We start from the raw sequence: 26,694 nt of genomic DNA, 5'->3' as shown, positions 1-26,694 counted from the left end.
GTTGTAATGGAGGCCTTCTAGAAATAATGCCATAGCTTCAGGGGATAACTAAGTAATGGAGGCCTTCTAGAAATAATGCCATAGCTTCAGGGGATAACTAAGTAATGGTGGGCTCCTAGCACTATGACAGATCGGCAGAGAGGACTGACTAGGGTGGGTGGGTCTTTCAGTTGTCCCATCACACTAAATGATATTTAATTCCATTTGTTTTTGAGTGAGGCAAGCAATTTAAAATAATTGGACATTTTTATCCTTTTGAATTGCCATGGAGAGCATCAAAATATGTATTAATTATCACCAAAGGATTAAAGCCATAGTCATATGGCATAACATACGGTATATATTACTAAATGATCAAATTTAGCTGTAGTATAAGAATGAACTACTATTCCATTCTTTGATGTTAATGTATGTCCAGTGTGAAGTCTTAATAGTTTCCTTTATTCCCAATCTAGAAGACCATATGGCACAGCATATTTTTCACAGGTCTTAATTCTAGAGGGGAAGAAGGAAGAGTGGGAGAGGGAAGTAATAAAAAACAGATACCAAATGGAACATGTTAGATGGGTAAGAGCTCTCAATTCCAGCAGGGGCCCCAGCTCTCCAGGCATCCACCAATAACCAATTTCTCATTGTCTCCAGTTCCCTGGACATTCTAGGAGCTGGTGAGGCCCCAGCAATGCCCGCTGGGTCTAATAAGCATGCAGCTCAACTTGGTATCCATAAGGCTTGATCTCAGCTGTGAGCTCCAAATTCCAAAGTCCCATCAGGAACACCTACCCCACATCAGACCTGCATTGACCATCCAGAGGCTCCTCCTGGGTCTTGCACCAGGAGAGTGTGACAAATTCTTGTGTTACCATGTATATATATATATATATATATATATATATATATATATATATAGTGTGTGTGTGTGTACATGTTTAGTTTTACTGTAACAAAGCCACTTGTACACTTTTAACAAATTGAGCATCATCGTTCCTTTCCAGTGAAACAAAAAGAAAATTTAAACATCAATAGGAACAAAATTACAATAACGCATGTCAATTCCAAATATGATCCTACAGGTTCTGCTGATTCTCCCGTTGAGTGGCTGGGCTCAAGTCATTATTAGGAGAGAATGTCATTTTATCAAAGTGTCATCTTCAACTGCAAGGATGTCCGTTAAACATCACAACTAAACATGCCAGAGGAGAAGCTATTGTTGTCAGAATGCCCACTTACCCCACCCAAACATCTCAAACCCAACCCTTGGCTGACCTTCTATTTAAAAAAAAAAAAACAAAAACTCTTGATTTTGAGAGATAGAGCATGAGCAGGGAAGGGGAAGAGAGAGAGAGAGGGAGAGAGAGAATCCCAAGCAGGCTCTGCGCTGTCAGTGCAGAGCCCAACACAGGGCTCGATCTCACAAACCATGAGATCACAACCTCAGCCGAAATCAAGAGTCGGACGCTTAACTGACTGAGCCAGCCAGGCGCCCCTGCTGACCTTCTATAACCCCATTTTTTAAAGGTTTTTTGTTTGTTTTAAACAAGATAAAGTGGACAGGTACACGTTGGTAATGCTCACTGTTCATATTCCCATAGGAACACTGCAATCTCTGAGCCCAATATACAGAGAAAGTAGGGAAAAAGCTAGAATTATATGTCCTCCTACCCAGGGGCTAGCACCCTCCGGACTCCAGCGGAACTAGGGGGGCAGAAAGTTTTTCTGTTTTCTCACAGAGCACGGTGGTGTTGACTCCATCAAGTTTTGTTGAGACAGGAAGGGATAAAAGTTCATTTGGAACAGAAAAGGCTAGAGATTATTTTCCCACTGTATGATGCTCAAGGTATTTCCCCCCCACAATAAGTTGAGAACCATGATATAAAAGGGGAGAAAAGAGGCTTCAAAAAACAGGGTGAATGAGCACAAGAGGAGGGGGAAAAGAAAGAGAGCTACTTGCTCTCAGGGACGAGGAAATTTCCCAGAGACAAAGAAAGGTTGGAATCCATGTGTGTTCCATTAGTCAGCTTTTCCTTCCTCCTCCTCCTCTCCTTCCTCCCCCTCATTGTCACGTTCGGCTTCCTCACCTTCATCGTCACCCCCTTCATCAATATCTTCCAATCCTCCTTCATTTTCATCATCATCATCTTCTTCCTCCCCTCCTCCTCCTTCATCATCCGTTTTGGGAACGAAATAGCGCTGTCACAGATCTGGCCAAATACTGTCTTTGGTGACCCCTCCAAACTCATCTGCATCAGAATGGTCAGTAAAGCAGGTGAAGAAGCTCTCTGATGCCTCACGCTGTCTCTTCCTACTGGCTCTATCCTGTGTTTGACTGGAACATTTCATCAGATCCTCTCTGGATTTCCACTTGATTTCAGTGGACTTGGAAGAGGGAATGCCATTCTTGTCCTGATGAAATTCTGTGGAAAGAATTTTATTTTTGAAGTAAGGGTTTTCATCACAGTAAAAATCTATTCTGTAACCTGATTGAATATCTCCAAATTCTGTCACTTCAACTCTTGTCAGATAATGCAGCCCCCCTTCCGGGGCACCTGGGTGGCTCAGTTAAGCGTCCAACTCTTGATCTCAGCTTCAGGTCTTGATCTCCAGGTTGTGAGTTGAAGCCCCATGCTGGGTGTGAAGCCTACTTAAAAACATTAAAAAAAAATAATGCAGGGTCTCCACCCTCCTCCCCAGGCAGTGCAGACACTGTGGATGGTTGACAAATGCTGTTACCCCCAAATCTGGGATCTTGGCGATCAATTCCAACCTTTTCTGAAAAAATGGTTGGCAGAATTTGTTATATTCCTGTTGTACTTTCAAAATGTCCTCACTGGCTCATGCATAAGTCTGTCTATTTCATTTTGTACTTCATCAATATGTTCAGCTCCTTCTTGCTGCTCTTTTTTTTTCCCCCCTTCGGCAAGTGTTGACAAGTTGACGTCTCCTTCAGCTTAGGGGCAGGAGACAGTCTCTTTTTCTTCCTGTGAGGCGGGAGGGAAGACTGGCTTTGAGAGCCATGCTGTGAGGAAGGGCCATGAAATAAGGGCAGATGCACATCTGGAAGAAGCTCTGATTACTCCTCTTTACCAAATATTTTAAAGGGCACACACCAGACCATCGTTCGGTAACATGCCATTTTCTCACTTGTAAACCCCAAGTCACCTGGGGTTAGTCTTAAAACCAACTAGCGAATGATCTAAGTATGTGTGTCTCTACTGTTTGAAAAAAACATGAAGAAGAAACATGTTTCTTGTGTGTAGTTGTCATCATGTGGAGAGTATCACAAGGAAAGATGTTTACCTCCGATTTGTCTTTTTTTTTTTTCTAGAATTATGATCAAGTTCACTGTGCGTTTTGGGACTTTGGGAGTAACGGTAAGTATTTTTCTTAGCAAGCTTTGTTTTCGGCTCTCAGTGTGACTTTGCCCCTGACCATTTTTCTAGTTGGCCGTTGGATGACTTGGAACCGTGCTGTCTTACCAGACCCTACAGAGAACTCTGACGGACCAAGATACGAATATTAGTTTTACACCTAGTTAGGGCATGGGAGGTTAAAAAAAGAAGCCCTTTCTTCTTGATAAGAGACTTATTTGGGGGATTAGAAAAAAATCATATAGCTCGGGAATAAGGAAAATTGGAAGACCGGGTGCAGAGTGGCCTTGAGCTGTTTGAAGCAAGTTGAGAAACGAACACCTGGCTTTTCATCTGTGTTTTCCCATGAAGATTTGCAACATCTACTATCTTCTTTATTCCCCTCATCTCTTCTAGACTGACTGTGTGACCTTGGGTAGTCCATTGACTCTCCTGGGGCCCCAATCTTTTTATCTTTTCATTGAGGGGGTAAGACTTCTTGGGGGGGTCTCAAATGGCCCTTCCTGTTTGGCTAGGTATGAGTCGTTGGGGACAGTAAGAGAAGGAATTGGGCTTGGGGATTGCTAAAGGGCCTCCTCCTAGGCTTGCCTTCTCCCTTGGAATCTCCAGGGATATTGCCAAATCTCAAAGTATTCCCACCCAGAATCCATTTTCCCTGGAATGCCAAGAATGACTATGTGCCCCTCTGCCTGGGAACTTTTCCCTTTTCAGTCTCTCTGAAATTCTGGGAGAAAAAGGAAATTCTCCTCCGGCTTGACTCCCTGGGATGTGGGACTACCAGTCCTTTCCTACAACAGGGATAGCATGTCCTTTCCTGATCTTCTCCAAGTCTCCCAGGATAAGATTCTTGTAAAATGATGAGCCTTGACCCTCACAGCCTCAGTAAGTTAATCCACATGCTCACCAATGCCAGTTGCCAGACTTCTCCCGGGTCACCCTTTGCCCCCCACCCTCCGTCCATGGATCCAGAACCTCTGGAATCTATGGAGTTATCCTGGATGGACAAATTTTAATGACACTTAGCTGCCTATTTTATGATAACCTCTCTGGTCTAGTGCTATACTGGACGTTTTACTCTAGATCTGGCCTAGTATCTGAGATCTACAGGTTATGGAGGTGCGAGGGTTGGTTTTAAAACCCCTAAATAAGCTCAGGAGTGAGAAACTAGGCAAGTGTCAAGTAAACCAGAGACTCTAATTGGCCCTAAGGAGTGACAGACCATGATCTGGCTTGAACTGGTTGTTTCAGATGTCTATTCTGGGGCCACCAAGCAGGCCAAAATGTCAGCCCATATTCCATAGCTCATGTCCTTCAGAAAGTTCTAGATCTACCTGTTTTCTATTTGTGCTACTTAAGAAAACAGTTCTTACTCTGTCACTCCAGCATGGTGGCATAACTGTTGTTCGTGATTAGAGTCTGTCCTCATCTCTGGCAGGAATCTGTAGAAGTTCCTGTGCCAGAACCAGAAGTGAGAGCCAAAGAGGGTATGCCATGCATGAAGTTCCCAAAAAGTCAATTTCACCTATTAGACTTAATTTCATTTCAATGTTCAACTATACCTCTATCTTATTCTCTTAACAAAGAATACTAATTATAACACACGCTCGGAAGGTGCCCATAATGAAAAGTTAAACATTTCTGAGAAAAACAAAATTGCTTTGAAATTCCCTTCTGTCTCCTGCAGATGGGCAAGGTGGATGGAACTCGTCAGGCTGTAAAGTAAAGGAAACAGACGTAAATCACACAATCTGTCAGTGTGACCACCTCACCCATTTTGGAGTCTTAATGGTGAGTTGTCTCTTAATCGCTCCTTGATAGAATTTGGACAACTTTTATTAGATTACAGACCAGAAATATATGTGTGAACTCTTATGGAAAAGTGGCATGCAAGGGGGAGAAAGCCCCCTCTTCGTCCATCCGAAGTAAGGCAGATTGAAATAAATATTTATTTTTTCTCCTTGTAAAAGTAATGTCTGCTTCTCAAAATTCAAACATGACAGAAAAGGTCCCTATAATCCCCCTCCCAAGAGATCACCACCTTTTTTTAAAGTTTATCTATTTATTTTTGAGGGGGGGGAGGGCAGGTGGGGGGAGAGAGAGACAGAGAGACACAGAGACACAGAGACAGAGACAGAGAATCCCAAGTAGGCTCTGTGCTGTCAGCATGGAGCTGGACACAGGGCTTTATCTCATGACTGTGAGATCATGACCTGAACTAAAATCAGGAGCCAGATGCTTAAAAACTGACTGAGCCATTAGGCACCCCAAGATCACCACTTTAACACCTTTATATGCATTCTTTCACATTCCTTTCCTATGTGTATATTAACACGTTGTTATTTTATAAAAATGGGATCAAAGTATTCACCCTCTTTTTGCCACTGGCCTTGCACTAAACAATACAGTGGGACACCTTTCGGGCAAATACATATCCATCTACTTCAATTTTCACAACATCTTTATAGAATTCTCTTGTGTGGATTTAACACAGTGAATTTAACCAGTCCCCAATAGACAGGCGTTTTAGTTGTTGCTGTTTTCCTCCATCATGAGCAATGCTGTAAGACACATTTTTACTCATTTTATCTCCTAACACTGGTGTAACTATTTCTGTAGGATAAATTGATGGCAGTAGAATTGCTGGGTCAAAGGGTATCGTCATTCAAATTTTTAATTGTCAGGCTGCAAGAACAGTATAAGAGCTATCTGACCAATTCACATATTCGGGCTTAGAGCCTCATTAGTTAGTTAACTCTACCATCTCTTTAGTTCCCTATGGCCCTCCCTAACATCAGGACTTGCTGAGGTTTCCTCCAAAATGGCTCTCAAAGGGGCGTCTGGGTGGCTCAGTTGGCATGCCACTCTTGATCTTGGGCTTGTGAGTTTGAGCCCCATGGTGCACGGAGAGTTTACTTAAAAAAAAAAAAAAGGAAGGAAGGAAGACGATGGCTCTAAAATGTATTTCTTCTTCTCGACCCCTTTCTGAGTACTTTCTTAGTTTTCTTAACTTACTTTATTATATATATGATATACTGTTATCTAAATGTGTTGTGCACGAGTTGTTTCTCCTACTAATGGTAGGCTCCTTGAGGGCCGAGTGTCTGTTTTATATTCCTTTTCTTTTCTTTTTTAACCATGTTTATTCAAAAAGGAGAGGCACTCCATTGATACTTACTGAATTGTAGGAATTACGTTGAGTTCTCTCCAAGTTGGTAGGGGGTCAAAAGACCAGGGCTCACATCCCAGCTCTGTCACTAACTACCTATCTGATCTTGATCAGGTTGGTTTACTTGTTTGGACCTTAGATTTGTCTTCTGAAACGTGAAAGGTGGGAGTGGACCGAGATTTCTTAACCTTGGCACTAATGATATTCTGAACCAAAGAATTCTTTACTGTGGGGACTGTTCTCTGCATTGCAGGATGTTGAACAACATCCCTGGCCTCTGCCCACTAAATGCCAGTAGCACCCCCAGTTATGGCAACCAAAATGTTTCCAGACATTGCCAATGTCCCTGGGAGAAGGGCAATATCGCTTCCAGTTGGGAACTACCGGGGGGACCAGTGCTTCTTAACCTTTTATAATTCATAAATCTCTATAAGTATCTGAGGAAAACTGCGGACCTTGTGTCCAGAACAAGGCACACACAGATTCCTATGACTCTGCATGCCATTTCAGGTTTCCTATGGTCCTCAGGTTAAGACATTTCTGGATTATGTGATCCCTAAAGCCCATTTTGTCTCTTAATTTCATGAAAGTTATTTAAAGTCTAAAGAAAAGGAACATTTTTTAATGTTCTGTGTAGTGTTTGGGAACGCTTAGTTCAAATAATGATTCACTTTGCATCCCAAATTCACCTCTATTAGTTTGGTTATATTTTAAGTGTGGAACATGTTAATGACAATAAAACCAAGGACTAAATGTTCTTCCAGTGCTGTTGATGACTCTTCATGACCTGTACACAGTAAGTTGCACTAGGCATACTCAAAAAAACAACATACAGTCTTATCGTATACCCATCCACGTACCCCGGTTTTGTAAGAGCTATAGCTGAGATGCTATATATCCTGAGAACCTGCCGCTAGTGATCCCTGGAAGGCTTTTACCATAAACTTGCTCTGGAAAATGTATCAAACACAGCCTATTGCATTTCCTAGGATTTATCCAGGTCTGCAGTGGATGCAGTGAATGAACGGATATTAGTGCTTATAACATACATTGGATGTGGAATCTCCTCCATTTTCCTGGGAGTTGCAATGGTGACATACATAGCTTTTCAGTAAGTTGATAAAGTCCTGCTCTGAGTAGGTTTAATTTGGTTTGATGAATGCTGTTGTCACTGTAACCATGTTAATTTCGTAAAATGTTCCTATTCATCACAATAAGAAGAGGTCAAATCCATTAGATTATGAAGTGCATAGATGAAAAACTAACAACCCAGGCTCCTCTAAAGAGAGGGGGGGGGGTTGTAATTCGATTTTTAAAAAGCAATACAAAAACACTAAGCATAAAAGGAAAAGTTGATAAACTGGATTTCATTGAATTTAAGAACTTCTTTTATCAAAAGACACCATTGAGGTGCCTGGGTGGCTCAGTTGGTTAAGCGTCCGACTTCGGCTCAGGTCATGATCACATGTCTCCTGGGTTTGAGCACCATATGGGGCTCTGGTGCTGACAGCTCAGGGCCTGGAGCTACTTCAGATTCTTTGTCTCTCTCTTTCTCTTTCTCTCTCTCTCTCTGCCCCTCCCCGACTCACACTCTGTCTCTCTCTCTCTCTCTCTCTCTCTCTCTCAAAAATAAACATTAAAAAAATTTTTTTTAAAAAAAGACACCATTAAGATAGTGAAAAGGCAAACCACAAATTGGGAGAAGATATTTACAATGCATATTGTAATGCATATATCTGACAAAGGACTTTTTTGTAGGATGCATATGAGTGTGTGTATGTATATACACACAAACACACACACACATATATATACACACACACATATATATACATATATATATATATATATATATATATATATATATATATACATACTCCTACAGATGAAAGATAGACAATACAATTAAAAGTAGGCAAAGGTGGCACAAAAACAGACACTCAGATCAATGGAACAGAATAGAGAACCCAGAAATGGACCCACAAACGTATGGCCAACTCATCTTTGACAAAGCAAGAAAGAATATCCAATGGAATAAAGACACTCTTTTCAGGAAGTGGTGCTAAGAAAACTGGACAGTAACATGCAGAAGAATGAACCTGGACCACTTTCTTACACCAGACACAAAAATAAACTCAAAATGGATGAAAGACCGAAACATAAGACAGGAAGCCATCAAAATCCTCAAGCAGAAAGCAGGCAAAAACCTCTTTGATCTTGGCCGCAGCAACTTCTTACTCAACACGTCTCCAGAGGTGAGGGAAACAAACACAAAAATGAACTATTGGGACCTCATCAAAACAAAAAGCTTCTGCACAGCAAAGGAAACAATCAGCAAAACTGAAAGGCAACTGATGGAATGGGAGAAGATATTTGCAAATGACATATCAGATAAAGGGTTAGTATCCAAAATCTCTAAAGAACGTATCAAACTCAACACCCAGAAAACAAATAATCCAGTGAAGAAATGGGAAAAAGACATGAATAGACACTTCTCCAAAGAAGACATCCAGATGGCCAACCGACACATGAAAAAATGCTCAGCATCACTCATCATCAGGGAGATACAAATCAAAACCACAATGAGATACCACCTCACACCTGTCAGAATGGCTAACATTAACAACTCAGGCAACCACAGATGTTGGCAAGGGTGCGGGGAAAGAGGATTTCTTTTTTTTTTTTTTTTTTTTTAACGTTTATTTATTTTTGAGACAGAGAGAGACAGAGCATGAACGGGGGAGGGGCAGAGAGAGAGGGAGACACAGAATCGGAAGCAGGCTCCAGGCTCTGAGCCATCAGCCCAGAGCCCGACGCGGGGCTCGAACTCACGGACCGCGAGATCGTGACCCGAGCTGAAGTCGGACGCTCAACCGACTGAGCCACCCAGGCGCCCCAAGACGATTTCTTTTGTATTGTTGGTGGGAATGCAAGCTGGTGCAGCCACTCTGGAAAACAGTATGGAGGTTCCTCAAAAAACTAAAAATAGAACTACCTTGTGACCCAGTAATTGCACTACTAGGTATTTATCCACGGGATACAGGTGTGCTGTTTTGAAGGGGCACAGGCACCCCCATGTTTATAGCAGCACTATCGACAATAGCCAAAGTATGGAAGGGGCCCAAATGTCCATCGATGGATGAATGGAAAAATAACATGTAGTATATATATATATGTATACACACACATACACACACACACACAATGGAGTATTACTCGGCGATCAAAAAGAATGAAATCTTGCCATTTGCAACTATGCGGGTGGAACTAGAGGGTATCATGGTAAGCAAAATTAATTAGAGAAAGACAAATATCATATGACTTCACTCATATGAGGACTTTAAGAGACAAAACAGATGAACATAAGGGAAGGGAAACAAAAATAATATAAAAACAGGGAGGGAGACAAAACAGAAGAGACTCATAAATATGGAGAATAAACAGAGGGTTACTGGAGGGATTGTGGGAGGGGAGATGGGCTAAATGGGTAAGGGGCATTAAGGAATCTACTCCTGAAATCATTGTTGCACTATGTGCTAACTAACTTGGATGTAAATTAAAAAAATAAAATAAATAAAATAATAAAAATAAATAAAAATTAAAAAATGAAGTACAAATGTTTAATTTAAAAAAAGTAGGCAAAGGACTTGAGCAGGTACCTCACAAAAGAGGATATCCATGTGTAATCCTAACCTTTACTCATATGGCTAATAGCCATGTGACAAGGTTCTCAACATCATTATTCATCAGTGAAATGCTAATTAAAACCACAGTTATATTTCTGTGTACCTACTGGAATGGCTAAAATTAAAAATACTGGCAAGAGCAAGTGCCCAAAAGGGTGTGGAACAGCTGGAACTCTTTTCTAAAAATTTTAAAGATGTTTATTTATTTTGAGAGGGTGAGACAGAGTGAGAGAGAAAGAGAGAGAGTGTGCACAAACCAGGGAGGGGCAGAGAGAGGGAGAGAGAGAATTCCCGGCAGGCTCTGCACTCCACGGGGCTTGATCCCACGAACCATGAAATCATGACCTGAGCTGAAATCAAGAGTCGGACTTAACCAACCGAGCCACCCAAGCGCCCCTCAAATGGAACTCTTATACGTTACTGGTAGGGATGCAAAATGGCACAGATGCTTTAGAAAATTCTTTGGCAATACGTACTGGAGATGAATATATATCTAGCTGTTGACCCGGAAACTTTACTATTCGAGAGAAATGTGGACATGTGTCCACCAAAGGATATATACAAGAATATTCACAGCAGCTTCATTCATAGTGGCCCCAAATTGGAAACAACCCCAATGTACATTAACAGTTGACTGGATGAATAAATTGTGGTATGCTCATAAAACGGAATGCTTCACAGCAGTACAAAAAGAATGAACTGTTTCTGAACAATACAACATAATATCAAACGCTCATAGACACAGAGTTGAGCCAAAAGGAAGCCAGAAAAAAAGGAAAGCATACTGCATGGTTCCATTTACATGAAGTACTAAGTACAGGCCCAACTAAACCTGTGGGGACAAAAGCTAAAATATTGGTTACTTCTACTATGTGTCAGGGGGAGTTGGGGGTTGTTACTGAATGGGAGAAGGAACGAAGGAGCCTTCTGAGATTTGAAAATATTCTACCTCTAGCGTAGATGTTTGCAAATGACATATCTGATAAAGGGTTAGTATCTAAAATATATAAAAAACTGGGGCACTGACTGGCTCAGTCGGAAGTGTGTGTGACTCCTGATCTCAGGGTCGTGAGTTCGAGGCTCACGTTGGGTGTAGAGATTACTAAAAAATAAATAAATAAACTTCTAAAATGTGTACAATACAATGGTTTAAACAATATGTAAGAAAACTGATACAACTGACTACCCCCCAAAAACAAATAATTCGATTAAAAATGGGCCGAAGACATGATCAGACATTTCTCGAAAGAAGACGTCCAGATGGCCAACAGACACACAAAAAGATGCTCCACATCACTCATCATCAGGGAAATGCAGATCAAAACCACAATGAGATACCACCTCACCCCTGTCAGGGTAGCTAAAATCAACAGCACAAGAAGTAACAAGTAGATCAAGCTTTGAGTCTGCTGAAGGAGTGATGATAGAATGGTAGTATTCAGGAAACACCTCCCTCCCCTCTCCCCAAGAGAAAAAGACAAGGAGAAAGTAAAAGAAAAATAAAAGGGGGCTGCTTAGCTGCCTGAGGTTAGTATTATTCCTGTTAGAAAAGGGCACCGTATTTAGGATACTTTGACTACCTGGAAAGAGGGTGGGGAGCTCAATAATCCAGACGTGTAAGGTAGAACGAGCAAGTTCAACAGTCACTTCTTTTGTTCTTTCACTTATTAGGCAGATCAGATGTGGCAATGCTTGATTCAAACCAGAGACCCTACCTAACTAAACACTGTGTCTTTTCTTTTAGCAAACTTCGAAAAGATCATCCTTCCAAAATCCTGATCAACCTGTGCACAGCACTACTGATGCTAAACCTGGCATTTCTGGTCAATTCCTGGTCCGCGTCATTTCAGAAGGCGGGACTGTGTATCACAGCCGCAGGGGCGCTTCATTACTTCCTGCTCGTTTCTTTGACTTGGATGGGCCTGGAGGGGGTCCACATGTATATCTCTCTGGTCCGAGTCTTCAACATCTACGTTCCCAATTATATCCTTAAATTTTGTCTAGTTGGTTGGGGTAAGTGTATCTGCCATTGGCCTCGATGTCTCTGTTTGAAGCCTTGTGCGTATTTCTAATTCAAGCTTCATGAGACGCATTATTCAGGACCAAATTCTGGTATTAGCATCAGTAAGGGATTAAGGATTGGCTCACTGGTGTTTGGCTGTGCGTCTCTCTTTCTGCCTGTATTGCTCTATAAATTCAACTTTTTAAAAAAAAAATTAAGTTTATTTTCTTTGTTTTGAGAGAAAGGGAAAGAGAGAGAGAGAGAGAGAGAGAGAGAGAGAGAATCCCAAGCAGGCTCTGCACTGTCAGCACGAGCCCCATGCAAGGCTCGAACCCACAAATCGTGAGATCATGACCAAAACCAGAGTCAGGTGCGTAACCAACTGAGACCCCCCCCCCCAGGTGCCCCTAAATTCAATTTTTCACCTCTATGGTGAGGAATTGGCCCACAAATATTTATTGAGCACCTGCTGTGTACTGTGCTAAATGGAGGACCTGCCGCGGTGAACCTGTCAGATGCTATCCTTCTCTCTACAGAAGTTAAAACCCAACAAATACTTACTGATGTGATAGCCAACACTTACACGTATGGTAGTACTTCTGTAGGTGGCACTTACACGTGCCAGACACTGTTCTAAGTGTTTTGCAAACTTAGTTAGCACTCCTTATATCTCTGTGAGAAAGATTTCATCATCATAACCACTTACTGGTGAGGACACTGAGGCACAAGGACGTTAGGTGATTTGCCAAAATGCACACAGCTGGTAAGTGGCAGGGCTAGGATCTGGAGCAGGTATCTGGCTCCGGAGTTTGGACATGTAACCTCTGTGACCTAGCCCTGCTGTTGAAGGGACAGAGCGCGTGCAATGTGGGGAGGGGTGCGGGGTCAGACACGCCCCGATTCCCCCTATACCTCCTGGCGGTCACTGCTTCTCTATGGAAAAAGCCAGGAAGGGAACCCAGCATGACTATTCCCTCTTTTAAATGTTATTTAATTGGTTTGCCGCCCTGTATTTCTGACACGGTCAGGCCAGCTCCTGTCCCTTCGCTTTGCCTATTCAAACCAGAGTTTGACTTCAGAGAATGTGTTGGATACACAGAAGATGTATATTAAGTGGGATGCCTCGGATCCATGTGAGGATAGATCTTATCTTCCGCCGCCCTTGTAAAGACAACAGCTTCCCAATTAGCTCCTCCTGCTTTTAATGAGCTCATTAACATAGCACACACACTTTCATTGGATACACAGTGCTGTTATCCATGCTAATGTCGGGGGGCAGAGACAGGCAAATATTAAGCAAAGCATCATCTACGATTGTTTTAGTACATGTTAGAATCCATCAGGAACATGGAGCTAAAAGCAGTCAGTATACTCCTCCTGTGCCTGGAAGTCTTCATCTCAAGTCAACCAAGGGATTGAAAACTGATATGGGAGGGGCTTCATGGATAACCCCCCATGCAGATAACCCACAGATGGCTAACAGTAAACGGGCTGTAAAAAGCGCTTGGTCCCGGCTTTTCTCCTCTCTCGTCGTCATCCTCAGCTTCCTTTTCAGCCCCTTCCGGCTTCACCTGCTCCTTAAGTGTGCTCTCCAGAGCTCACTTCTCTTTCCGATCTTCTCGGCCCACACGCACTTGCTGGTGTACCAGGAGAGGCAGGAAAGGCTAAATAAGACTCGGTACTTGGAGGCAGGATACATTTCGGGAGTGTCAAGTACACACCCAAGCCAAGGCCACGGCCTGACTGGCTCGACCTGTCACGGTGCTAGAAGCTGCTTCCAGATTCAGCTGATCACTTACATAGACGGTGGACGGAAGAGTAGCTAAAGGTGCCAGCTGCCAAGGCCTCGTCCCGCTCGCTATGAAAGAAGGACAAAAGGGAACAGATGGCTACCACACGAGTTGAGGGATTCCCTGTCGCTGAAGAACCAGCTCTGAGCTGAGGCTATGCGGTTCTATATCCTGCAGCTCTGTTCTGAGGGGGCAGGGCGCAAAGCCCCACACCTCCTCCGAACCTGGGAGGGATGAGAAAATGTTTCGTGACAGACCCCACTCAGGAGATAGAGAGGCGGTAGGGGATGGCCTCAGAGCACCTCCTCACAGGCCTGCGCCTGCGGTCTTCTCAAAGTCGTGCGGGCTCACAGGGTGTGCCGCCCAGATTCAGATCGGCTTCCTGCTCTGCAACCTGTTGACAAGGTTTTACTCCTGTATTTAAATCCCTGTCCAGGGCAGCAGATCAGTCCACATTTGTTAACAACCAGTCGGGATCTTTTTGTTTGTTAATCGGTAATTTATTAACTTGTTAATTACCGAAGTGTAAACACAGCTTGGGGACCACCTCCCAACTTCCATCGTGAGCGTGAGAGCTCCCTCCATCCCTCCTTTCTGGCCTCTCACAGATTAAAAACATTTTTTTAATTGCAGTATAGTGGACACTCAATGTCACATGAGTTTCAGGTGTACAACCTAGTGATCGGACGAGTCTACGCCGTGCCTTCCAGCCCTGTGACTTATTCATCCCATAACCGGAAGCCTGTTCTTCCTCGTCTCCTTCCCCCAAGTTGCTCATTCCTCATTCTCTCCCCCCGCCCTGGCAACCATTAGTTTGTTTCTCATATTTACGGGTCTGTTCCTGTGGGTTTTTTTCCCCAACAGGTGTTTTTGTAAATATCTACATCATGCTAGGCACTGCGCTAAGTGTGTGATACACCGATCAAAAGGGACTGTCTCGTTTCTCACAGAATCGGACAGTAGAGGGTTTTTCAAGATGCCTACTTAGCACTCTGGGGTTTAGAACAGCCTTGCAAAGTATCTCACAAAAACCCCTAAAATGTGTGCAGGTGTAATGCTCTTAGTTTAGGAGAAATACATTGTTAGAAATAAAGAGATCATTTAAATTTTGCAAATGTACCTGAAATTGGATTTTTCGATCCTGTGTCTACACTCGGGTCACGTTTGACCACTTTGACTGAACTGATTGCTTTATTATAGTCTGGCAGAATTGACTGGTCGTTAACTGGTCGATCTAGTCAAAATGTCAAATAGTAACGAGTGTGGAAACAGCTCCCCTGTCAGAAAGCACCGAAGGCTGCAGCTGATTGCTTGCACCCTTCCTCCAAGGTGACCTAGACAAAAAGGTCCCGGGAAGTCAGGGGCTCTATGGAAAAGGAGAAAAAATCGGCAGCCCATCATCTGGGAAGAAGTGCTTGATATGAACCTGCATTCCGAACTAGATACTTCTATTGCCAAGTTGATTTTTTGGCGCTTGAGCTATTTTTAATAACCAGTGGGCGTTGTATTGGAGCCTTTGGCATGCTGTTTAGTTTAGCAGATTGGAGAACTCCTAGAAATGTTTAACTTGGAAGACTTCACAAACATTTTGCAAACAATGGTATTTTGATGCCCGCACATCTGTGGCTCATTTAAACAGTGTCTTGGTGTATCAGGGCCCACAGTCCATGATCAGGACCGCTCCTTGCTTCCTAATGGAATGCCTTTGGCTTGCTTCCCCACTCTAGGAATCCCAGGGATCATGGTGGCGATCACACTCAGTGTGAAAAAAGATCTATACGGAACCCTAAGCTCAACGACTCCATTGTAAGTACCAGGCGCTGATGCTCTTGTCCATCAGGGTGTGCGGGGAGGTGTTCTGACCTGCGGCTCAGTCTTGATGCTGGCTTCAGTGGGGGGTGGGAGGGCGGGGGACTCAGCCTCAGCCTTTTTGGCTTAAACTCAGTCATGGGCGCACTCATATAATGGCTAGGTGCCTGCTCTCTGTGTGACCTCCGGCAACTTACTTTACCTCTTCCTTCCATTTCCTCCACTGGAAAATGGGAACAATAATGTTTGCTGTCAATGTAGCGTGCAAATTAAGATGACATCATGTATATAAAGTGCTCAGCATGGGGCCTGTTCCATAGTAAGGGCTACTTAACCTGCAGCAGTTATGATTAGAAAGCTCACAGAACTTGGAAGGAGTTATCGTGGCCACTGTAAGGAAATTTTCCACCTTTCCACAAAGGCCTCCCCTGAAAAACACTCCACTGCTTTCCTTTGTAAATTGGCTCAGATTTGTTGTCCTGTTTTTCTTTTCTTTTCTTTTTTTTTTTAATTATTTATTTATTTATTTATTTATTTATTATTTATTTATTTATTTTGAGTACCGTAGACCCACCACATTACATTAGTTTCAGGTGTACAGCTTAGTGATTTGATGAGTCTATACATCATGCTGTGTTCATCATCTTTTGTTTTCTTCTTACTGTATCAGCCCAATCTCTTTGATGCTCTCATCCACAGCCCCAAGAAGGTAGCCATTTACGTTTCCAGAACCTTCTTTTATAGGCACATAGCTAGTTACCATGTGGTTCTTTAGACTGCATGATTTCATTTCATGCTTCTGATTGGGTTTTTCTTTTTAATGTTTGTTTATTTTTGAAAGAGAGAGAGAGAACACGAGTGGGGAAAGGGCAGAGAGAGAGAGAGGGAGACAGAAGATCTGACACAGGCTCTGTACTGACAGCAAAGAGTCCAGTGTGGGGCTCAAACTCACGAACCATGAGATCATGACCTGAGCCAAAGTCAGACGCTCAACCAACTGAACCAGCCAGGCACTATTGCTTTTTTACTAATGCAGATTCATTGTCTTCATTGTTGCCTCTCAAGTTGGTTTTGTTTTGTTTTTGTTTTTGTTTTTGTTTTTGTTTTTACTACAGATTTCCTCTCCCACTGGACTTGAATCAAACGTAGGAGGTCTGGACCCCCAGACTCCCCCATCTTTCCTATTGAGACGACAGTTTCCAGAGGGTCAGAATTATACTGTCCTCTTCAGCAGATGCCTTCCAGTTCTAATATCTTGTTACCCTTCCTTTCTCTCCCTTTTCCCCTCCCTTCCTTCTCGTCTCCTCCTCTGTCCTTCCTCCATGCCTGTTCCATGGCTTAAAGGGTCCCCAGTGTCTACCTAATGGAGATTCTTCTTCAAAGATCAAAAGCAAAAGCAAAAACCAGAACAAAACCAACTCCACTCATGAAAAGAGCTCTTTCATATGTGAATTGGTTAGTAAGAGGCAGAGTGCTCTGAGAGCTTTGTTTATAATTATATTTTGAAGAAGTAATACATGCACACACTACAAAATTCAAACGTACAAAAGGATAGAGGATGAAAAGTAAGCCCCGCTCCCAACCTCTAGCCACACAGTCTCTGTCCCTTGATGCAACTCTTATTACCAGCAATCAGATCTGTGTAGATATTCTCTTGCACACTCTGTTATGGTAGACGTACTCTGTTTGGTACTTAACAATATGCCTTAGAGATGATTCTGTATCCAAACATGTAGCGCTGCCCCTTTTCAAATGTCTTCGGTAGCCTCATTTAAGGCTGAAGATGATGTTCAGGCAACCCTAAGTATCAGACTCCATTAGGGAAATCAAATGTTTTCTCCCCTCCCTCCCTCCAAACACACACAAACACACACAAACTCACATACATGAAAATATCCACACCAACGCGAACGATATCATCACAAAGGATTTTCCTGGTTCTGGAAAAGAGATCTCGGCTAAGTTGACACACAGTTAAATTAGTAAAGCTTGTCCGTGTTCAACAACCCGAGATTCCGCCTCTAGTAATTGGAAATGTTAATTAGCCGAAGTATCTGTTCTTATGAATCGTCACATATTTCTTCTTTAATAGAAACAGTAGAGCCATTCATTAATCAATCCCAGCGGCCAGTGTTCCCTTTTGTCGACCAAACCTGAGACTGCGGAGAGAGGTTTAACATATACATCACATTTGAAAGCAATGCGACCGGAGCTGCTCTCCTTTTGTTGCATTTTCATTAACACTGATGATCTCGTCATTGTTTGATATAACATTCAGAAAAGCAGTCATTGCTCATGTCCTTTTACTGTGATATTTATCATGCAAAGCAGAATCCATCCTGCAAATAAAAGCTTAGGTGTAAGGTGGAGGGGGAGGGCGCGCGGGGTGGGGTGGTGGTGGAAAGCCACTTTGGAAGAAAATAAGAAATCTGTTTTTCTGCTGCTGAGAAACAGAGTAGCCTCCTGGGGATTCGGACTGAGAAGTTCCTGCAAAGCCTCTAGGATGTCTGGCGCTGGAAACAACCTTGGGCTGGGGGCTCAGGAGGTTGGGGTTCCAGCCCCAGTGTGTCCCCAGTGAGTGAACTCCTGCCAGACCGGTTCCCCTCTCCAGGGGCAGGTGCTCTCAGGTGAAATAAAACCGATGAGGTGATCTTCAGATTCTCACCACAAAATGCAAGTTTGTGCTTCTCTACCTGACAACGGCCCTCTCTTCTTTGTCTCTTACAGTTGTTGGATTAAAGATGATTCTATCTTTTACACCTCAGTTGTGGCCTATTTTTGCCTCATATTTCTAATGAATCTCTCCATGTTCTGCGCTGTTTTCGCTCAACTGAATTCCATGAACCCCCAAAGCCAGAGGACCCGGCGGAAGATAATCCTGCGTGACCTCAAAGGCACAACAAGCCTGACCTTCTTACTTGGCCTCACCTGGGGGTTTGCCTTCTTTGCCTGGGGACCTGTGAGGATCTTTTTCTTATATCTTTTTGCCATTTTCAACACGTTGCAAGGTAACATCTGTTTCTTTGTACTTTCTCTGGCTAGCCAGACCTCCACCAAAGCTTTGCTGGTTGGGAAGATAATCTCACCTTTTGGGGGTTGAAAGGAGGAAAAGAATTGACAGGCAGCCATTGGAAACATTAGCTAGCCATCGGGACTTCATTGAATGAGCTCCCTCCTGCTTGGGGATATAAAGAAAAGCCCAGAGAGCTAATTCAACCCCAGCTAGTTGGCGATGTTTATATCAAACACCGACTGGTAATACTTTCTACAGTCTTCGCTGCATCAACACATTGTGCATAAGTGTACAGACCCACACTTGCATTGACATTCTTAAGTGCGCGATCCAGTTGAATACACCAATTACTGGACAGTAGAAATATTAAACTTTTGACCCCCTAGGCTCTGGCTACATCAGAGATCCTAATCTTGTGGGAAGGAGCCGGGCTAGGAAAGTGGACAGTCACGAAGGAATGCAGGTGAGGTGCAAACAGCAGAGGGCCAAGGTGAGAGGTCAAGGTTCTGGTATTGCTGCACATTGACCTTGAAAAAGTCACCACGACTGGTTGAATTAGATGATCCTAAGCTAGTGTTTCTATAGCTCTTTAATTTCACCCCGATTTTCTGGTGAATGGAGCAAGTGGTAATGAAGTGATTAAATGGGAGGCCAAAACCAGGGATCTGGTTAACATACCCCTGAGTAACTGTTGATGTTCATTTTAACCTGACCTGGCCTATTAAAAATCTTGGGGGCAAGAGGCACGCAGAGCGGTTTCCTGGGACTCTCAAAACTCTGCTCTGTGTTCTTCTTATTCTCAAGTTTGGCCCAGTTCATTTGAGCTACTGGGGCAGCTGTGAGTGAACTTGGGCAGCATGTTGAGTTAGGGTCTCGCCTACTGCTCCTATGTATCTGTTTAATAAGCCCCTTTACCGAACTCCAGTCCGTGGGTGGTCCATAGGATCCTCCAGCAAGAGAAGAGTTCTATGGCCAAAGAAGTTTGGGAAGTGCAGAAAACTATATTCTCCCATTCTTAAAATGGCACAATACATGTTTTTACCTTTACCAAGGTAAAAACTTCTGAGAAATTCTGCTGGGGGGGGGGGGACTTTAAAATTTATTTTAACCTAGCATTTAAATAACTTCGGAACACTTTGTCGTCTGATTCTTAACCCCTGAGGAATCTTCGGAAATATGAATTGGTACGTAGTGGCTCTATGCCAGGCATTTGCAAGGTGCTTCAGGGAGACGGGGGAGCAATCTAGAATAAGGCACAATTTTTGCTCTCACGTCTTACATACAATTCAAGAAACCATCTTCATTTTAGAGCAATGAAGTGTATCAGCTGAGACTTTCTGTCCCACCAGAATCTTCCAAGCACGTTCTGATCGAGACGTAAGAAGACACAAAATGCCTCGGTGTAGAATGTGTACAGAAGTGGGTTAGGAACCAGATGCCGGGGCGGATTTCTCCCTCGGCAATAACCCCACCCACTAGTTCTGAGGAGAGACACACACTCACCGTTTGGAAAGAGGGGTTAACGGGGAAGCTGAGAAAAGAATGAGAAAGCAAAGCAGTTTAGAGCTTAGAAAGGAAGGAGGGGTGTTTTCAAACCAGCAAGTGTTCCATTCCTGCGGTGGAAAGAGAAAGTAGTATCTAAGCAGGAAGTCTCCATGGCTTAGAAGCAGAATCCAACTGGGGATCTCCTGAGGACTAAATCCAAAGTCCCACAGATCCAGCGTCAACAGAGTCAAGCTGTCTCTGTCTGTCAGATACGCTTCATGTCAATCAAGCACCAAGTGTCTCCAGTTCCTAGTCCTGCCTCACAAGATAGAATGTGCCATCTTGCAGAGGAGGGGGTTGCAGAGCCCTGAGTTTCAAATTCAGGTTGCACACACACACGCACGCACGCACATGCACGCACACACACATGCACGCACGCACGCACACACACACACACCCGGAACAAGAATGCAGTGAAACAAGTGAACAAATTAGCCATTTTACAAGACAGATGGCAAGTTTGCAATTCTGGCTGAAGGGGGTTGCCCTGTGGTCCGGCGTGAAAAAATTATGCGCCTGATGAGCCATTTCTGAAGGAGGGATGCACAAATAAAACTGCAGGTGACAAAAACCTGACATCTTCCCTCATGCCTGTGTTCTAGTGAGTAAGCAGATCAATCTGTTATTGGAAAGAAAAGGGAAGGCTGTCAGGCAGAGAGGGAGAGCTGGCAGGCAGCTCATTGGAATTCACATAATAACCTTTAAGTCTGAGAACAAACTAAACGCCACGCAGGAAATCAGAACGGTAATAGGTGCTTCCTGTCACTGTTGCCCCTCGTTTGTGCTGGAGCTGGAGGAGTTTTACCTGCTCCGAGACCGGGCTTTGCTCTCACCAGCTTGCTGCAGCGCCTTCCAGGTGGTTGCTGCTCAGAAAGGGTGAACGCTGCTCGATTCATCACCACCGTTGTTTGGTTACATGGAGATAAAGCCCTCAGGGGAGTTGGTGAGACATGTCTTTCCGTTTAGCCTCCAGATTGCTGCCTCCCACCTGGACTCAGAGAGTCTCAGGGCTGGGGCTGGGGACCCGAGATCTTCCCCATCCAACTTCCCTTTGAGTGACAGGAAGCCACGTGCCTCCCCCTGAAACTTTCCAGGGACCGAGAGCTCACCGTTCCATAAAGCAGAGCCTTCAACTCTTCTCCTTTTTTTAATTGAAATATACTTGACATTTAAAGCTGTGTAAATGTGAGGCGTGCAACATGTTGATTTGATACACTGATATATTGTAATATGATTACCACTGAAGCTTCCGATCGGCTCCACATCTCACCCGGTCGCCCTTTCTTGAGGGTGGTATCCATAGGGCCGTGGTTAAGACCTTGGGCTCTGCAGCCAGACTGCCTTCATTTGGTCTAGACACGGCCACTTCACATTAGCCCTGTGACTGGGTCAAATGTACTAGACTTCTTGGACTGTGGGGTCTCTCATCTGTAAAAACAAGACGAATAGCATAATGGCTATGATTACACTACCTAGTAAAGATTAGCTGGGATGTGCTACTGCGTGCTTGTTCCGTGGCTCCCTCCCACTGCTCCCAGTTCTGACCTGGCCACCACACAGAACACGCCTAATTTGTTCTTTTCGTGATAGCCCCTTCAGATCTGTAGCCATAGCTACCATCTCTCCCTGCCCTGTGTTCCCACTCCAAGACTTCTCTATTCTCGAGTACTTCGATTTGTTGTCATCGTCTCAAAACAAAGCCACCCAAACTGAATACGGTGCTGGTAGGAGAAAGGTCGAAACGAGGGCAAGATGGCAGGAGACCCTCACCCACCTCAGCCAAGATTCTTTTTTTTTTTTTCAGTATATGAAATTTATTGTCAAATTGGTTTCCATACAACACCCAGTGCTCATCCCAAAAGGTGCCCTCCTCAATGCCCATCACCCACCCTCCCCTCCCTCCCACCCCCCATCAACCCTCAGTTTGTTCTCAGTTTTTAAGAGTCTCTTCTGCTTTGGCTCTCTCCCACTCTAACCTCTTTTTATTTTTTCCTTCCCCTCCCTCATGGTCTTCTGTTAAGTTTCTCAGGATCCACATAAGAGTGAAAACATATGGTATCTGTCTTTCTCTGACTGACTTATTTCACATAGCATCACACTCTCCAGTTCCATCCACGTTGCTACAAAGGGCCATATTTCATTCTTTCTCATTGCCACTCTGGAAAACAGTGTGGAGGTTCCTCAAAAAATTAAAAATAGACCTACCCTATGACCCATCAATAGCACTGCTAGGAATTTACCCAAGGGATACAGGAGTGCTGATGCACAGGGGCACTTGTACCCCAATGTTTATAGCAGCACTCTCAACAATAGCCAAATTATGGAAAGAGCCTAAATGTCCATCAACTGATGAATGGATAAAGAAATGGTGGTTTATATACACAATGGAGTACTACGTGGCAATGAGAAAGATTCTTGACTTCCACTAAATGCTATAGCTGAAGCGAGCTTTGGGGGCATTTACCATTGGCTCATGCTCAACTTGCAATGAGTCGAGACAGATTCAATCCGTCACTGATCATTTACTTCAGCACAACTGGCCAGTGAGGGGGCAAGTCAAACCTTGTGTAGCGAACAAAGGGTGACAACCTGCACTTGGGACAAAAGAAAGATTCTGAGGCCCAGGAAGATATTACGAAGGTTGCAGAAAACTGTGAGAGTTTGCGTATCGAGTGCCCTGGAGGCCAAGTCAACAAACTTATCTATCTGCTGGGCTGCCACACATAGTACTGGAGGCAAAGGGAGATGTGATATGAAGATGAAAAGACTTTACAGCTGGGTGGAGAGATAGACAATCCATGGGGAAAGTGGCCACATGTAGCAAACTGTGTAAGAAACAGAGTGTTATGGGAGCTCAGAAATGAAAAGGATGAGTTCCAGTTTGAGGCAGTTGGAGAGGCTTGGTGGATAAAAAGACACTTAGCCTGGGCCACAAATAAACATCAGGCTGACGATGGGAGTTATTTCTGCCAATTCCGCCTCCAAACTTCAGGAAATCCAATTGGCCCTCCAGAGCATTTGCCATCAGGATAATCTCAAGTCCTACTTTTCTCTCCCAAGGAGGTATTTTATTTTATTTTTTTTAACGTTTATTTATTTTTGAGACAGAGAGAGACAGAGCATGAACGGGGGAGGGTCAGAGAGAGAGGGAGACACAGAATCGGAAACAGGCTCCAGGCTCTGAGCAGTCAGCACAGAGCCCGACGCGGGGCTCGAACTCACGGACCACGAGATTGTGACCTGAGCCGAAGTCGGATGCTTAACCGACCGAGCCACCCAGGCGCCCCACAAGGAGGTATTTTAGAGGATGGGGGTGAGAAATTGCCAACACTGCTGGTGGATACCATCAGCTTCTCTCTGTCTATCCCACTTTCAGGGCAAAATCAGGGTTGGCAGTGAAAAATGACGGCATCCAAATGTATGGTTTCCACGTGGTGTAATTGTGCCAAAGAGCATGTGTATTAGTTATTTATCGCTGTGTAACAAAGTGTTCCCAAATTTTAGCAGCCTAAAACAACAGCGCTTATTATCTTACCCAGTTTCTGTGTATCAGGGATTCAGGAGCTGCTTAGCTGGGTGCTTCTGGCTCAGGGACTCACGAAGTTGCAATCAGGCTGTCAGTCAAGGCTGTAGTAACGTGGAGACTTGACTGGCTCTGGAGAATCTGCTTCCAGGAAGCCTCACTCACATGGCTGTGGACTGGAAGCCTCAATTCCTCACTATGTGGGCCTCTCCACAGGACCGCAGGGTGTCCTTAAGACATAACACTGGGATTCCTTTGGAGGGAGTAATCAGAGATCGAAAGAAGCCACAATGCTCAGTCGGTTGAGCGGCCGACTTCGGCTCAGGTCACGATCTTGCGGTCCGTGAGTTCGAGCCCCGCGTCGGGCTCTGTGCCGACAGCTCGGAGCCTGGAGCCTGTTTCGGAGTCTGTGTCTCCCTCTCTCGTGACCCTCCCCTGTTCATGCTCTGTCTCTCTCTGTCTCAAAAATAAATAAATGTTAAAAAAAAAAAAAAAAAAAAGACTGACGAAAGAAGCCACAATGTATTTTATAACCTATTCTTGGAAGTGACATGCCATCACTTCTGCCATATTCTATTGATACAGTGTGGGAAGAGACTACACAAGGATACAGATGCCAGTACGTAGGGATCATTGAGAGCCATCTTGGAGGGTGGCTACCATTGCAGAGCTGATGTCTCAAGCTCTAGGATAGACAGCAGCCCAAGACGAAAACTGTGGTTGATTTGAAGTCTTGATAGAGGCCTTCTTACCATCACTGCCTTTGAAAGGGAAGCTCGAAATATGAGCTCGGAAAGCCAGAATGGCCCTGGGGTTCCTCAGGAGGAATATCTATGGTGACAAGAGTAGACCTGGGTCTGGGTGTTGGTGACAGCTAGTGAAAGAAACTGAAGAAGACTGGCCTTCTTCTTTTGATGTAGGATTCCTCATTTTCGTGTTTTACTGCATGATGAAGGAGAGTGTGCGGGAGCAGTGGCAGACACATCTCTGTTGTGGGTGGTTACGACTGGATAACTCTTCTGGTAAGATGCCCGTTTGGGTAAGGTTTTGAATTTTATAGGTTTTATATAACTGATCCGATTAACTTGTCACCTGACTTGAGTTTATAGAGTATCAGCATCAAAATGGCGGCTATTTCCGTGTCACGAAAATGATTTGTACTTTCGTGCCGAGATGAATGAAGTCAAGCGAAGAATGCGACTTGGACCATATTTTAACTTAGTGAACCTTGTCTTTTGGCCCAGATTCCTTGGATTGCTTGTCCTTGCTGTCACCTCAATCTCAATTCAATTAAAAGAATGTTGATTGCGTGCCCTACTGTGTTCCAGGCCCCGGATCACAGGGGCTCTCTGGCCCATAGCCAACAGTGGGTTGAGTGGATGTGGGAAGCAAGGAGTGATAGTGGAGGCAGGAGAAGCCAGGCTGGGTGGAGCGATGGCCCATCCTGTACAGCGCGACACGTGGTGGACCCTGATGTTGCCTCTGAGAATATCTCCAGTCCAGGACAACTGATTTCCTATGTATCAAAAGGCTCTTCCATCCGATTCAGACAGCTTCTCTCAGTCTCAATGCAAAGCCCAGTGTGTTTCTTTTAGGGAAGGAAAGTGCTTGGACTCAAAGGTTCTGTAAGTAGCAGCACAGAGGTCTCCCTCTTTGTTTTGTTTTTTTTTTTTTAATTTTTTTTTAACGTTTATTTATTTTTGAGACAGAGAGAGACAGAGCATGAACGGGGGAGGGTCAGAGAGAGAGGGAGACACAGAATCCGAAACAGGCTCCAGGCTCTGAGCCGTCAGCACAGAACCCGACGCGGGGCTCGAACTCACGGACCGCGAGATCGTGACCTGAGCCGAAGTCGGACGCTTCACCGACTGAGCCACCCAGGCACCCCTAGGTCTCCCTCTTTGTACTGGGCATGTCAGTAACCTGCTGGTCCCCGTACCGGGCTCTAGGGAAAGCAGGCATCCTTGGCAAGTGAATGGGCCTGCCTGTACCACACATTACAGTATAAACTTACTTCTCACAACTTCATAGAAAAGCTGACTCCTTGAGGTGCCTAGAACAGACACTCTGTGCATTGAACTTTATGTTTTTAAGAGGATTATTGAGGTACAACTTACACACCATAAAATTCACCCATGTTAAGTGTAGAATTTGGTGAGTTTTATGTTTTTAACTTTTCTGGTTTTATTTCAGATGGGGACAGCAGGTGTGGACAGCAGGTTAGGCACAAACAAGAGCGACTGAAGAAAACCTTCCAGCACAAAGTATTTTCACCATCCTTCAAGTCACCTGCAACCAGTTCTACTTTCAAATCTTTAGGCTCCGCACGATGCATTCCTTCAGAAACAAGCTTCCCAAATGGGGAGAGACAAAGGCATGTTGTCTACACTTACATTCCAGAAATACTGAATTAGTGACCACATACATGGTCTTGGGAAATACTTCTTCCTTAAAACTAAAGGCACACGTGCAGGTATATACCTGGGCTTATTCCTGGCTGAGAAAGTGTGTCTAGAAGCACCTAGTGAGGGATGCCTGGGTGGCTCAGTTGGTTGAGCGTCCGACTCTTGAATTCAACCCAGGTTATGATCCCAGGGTCATGGGATTGAACCCTGCATAGGGCTCCACACCGAACGTGGAGCCTGCTCGAGATTCTCTTTCTCACTCTCTCTCTCTCTCTACTCCTCCCCCTCTGCTCATGCTCTCTCTTTCTCTCAGATAAAAAATAAATAAAAAAGGAAGCACTTAGTGAACTTAGTATGTGCAAATCTGGTGGGTTATTAGACTAAGGCGGG

The 26,694-nt window shown here is 44.1% G+C and overlaps 1 protein-coding gene and 1 pseudogene across 1 annotated transcript in view; one reads left to right on the top strand and one right to left on the bottom strand.

Moving 5' to 3' along the window:
* ADGRG4 (adhesion G protein-coupled receptor G4) overlaps positions 1–26,387 on the top strand; it is a 120,974-nt gene extending 94,587 nt beyond the window's left edge. Inside the window, exons 18-25 of the mRNA XM_081792955.1 lie at positions 3,323–3,368; positions 5,050–5,153; positions 7,521–7,642; positions 11,962–12,230; positions 15,737–15,815; positions 18,546–18,826; positions 24,820–24,921; positions 26,093–26,387. Coding sequence (XP_081649081.1) covers positions 3,323–3,368; positions 5,050–5,153; positions 7,521–7,642; positions 11,962–12,230; positions 15,737–15,815; positions 18,546–18,826; positions 24,820–24,921; positions 26,093–26,313 — 1,224 coding nt within the window. The 3' untranslated portion in view covers positions 26,314–26,387. The remainder of the gene's footprint in view (positions 1–3,322; positions 3,369–5,049; positions 5,154–7,520; positions 7,643–11,961; positions 12,231–15,736; positions 15,816–18,545; positions 18,827–24,819; positions 24,922–26,092) is intronic.
* LOC145714389 (protein SET-like) lies at positions 2,000–3,112 on the bottom strand (annotated as a pseudogene).
* Positions 26,388–26,694: the final 307 nt, after the last annotated feature.

This window comes from Panthera onca, chromosome X, assembly GCF_046562875.1.
Source record: "Panthera onca isolate mPanOnc1 chromosome X, mPanOnc1 haplotype 2, whole genome shotgun sequence".
Taxonomy (NCBI): Eukaryota; Metazoa; Chordata; class Mammalia; order Carnivora; family Felidae; genus Panthera; species Panthera onca.
This window is presented reverse-complemented; position numbering and strand designations above follow the sequence as displayed.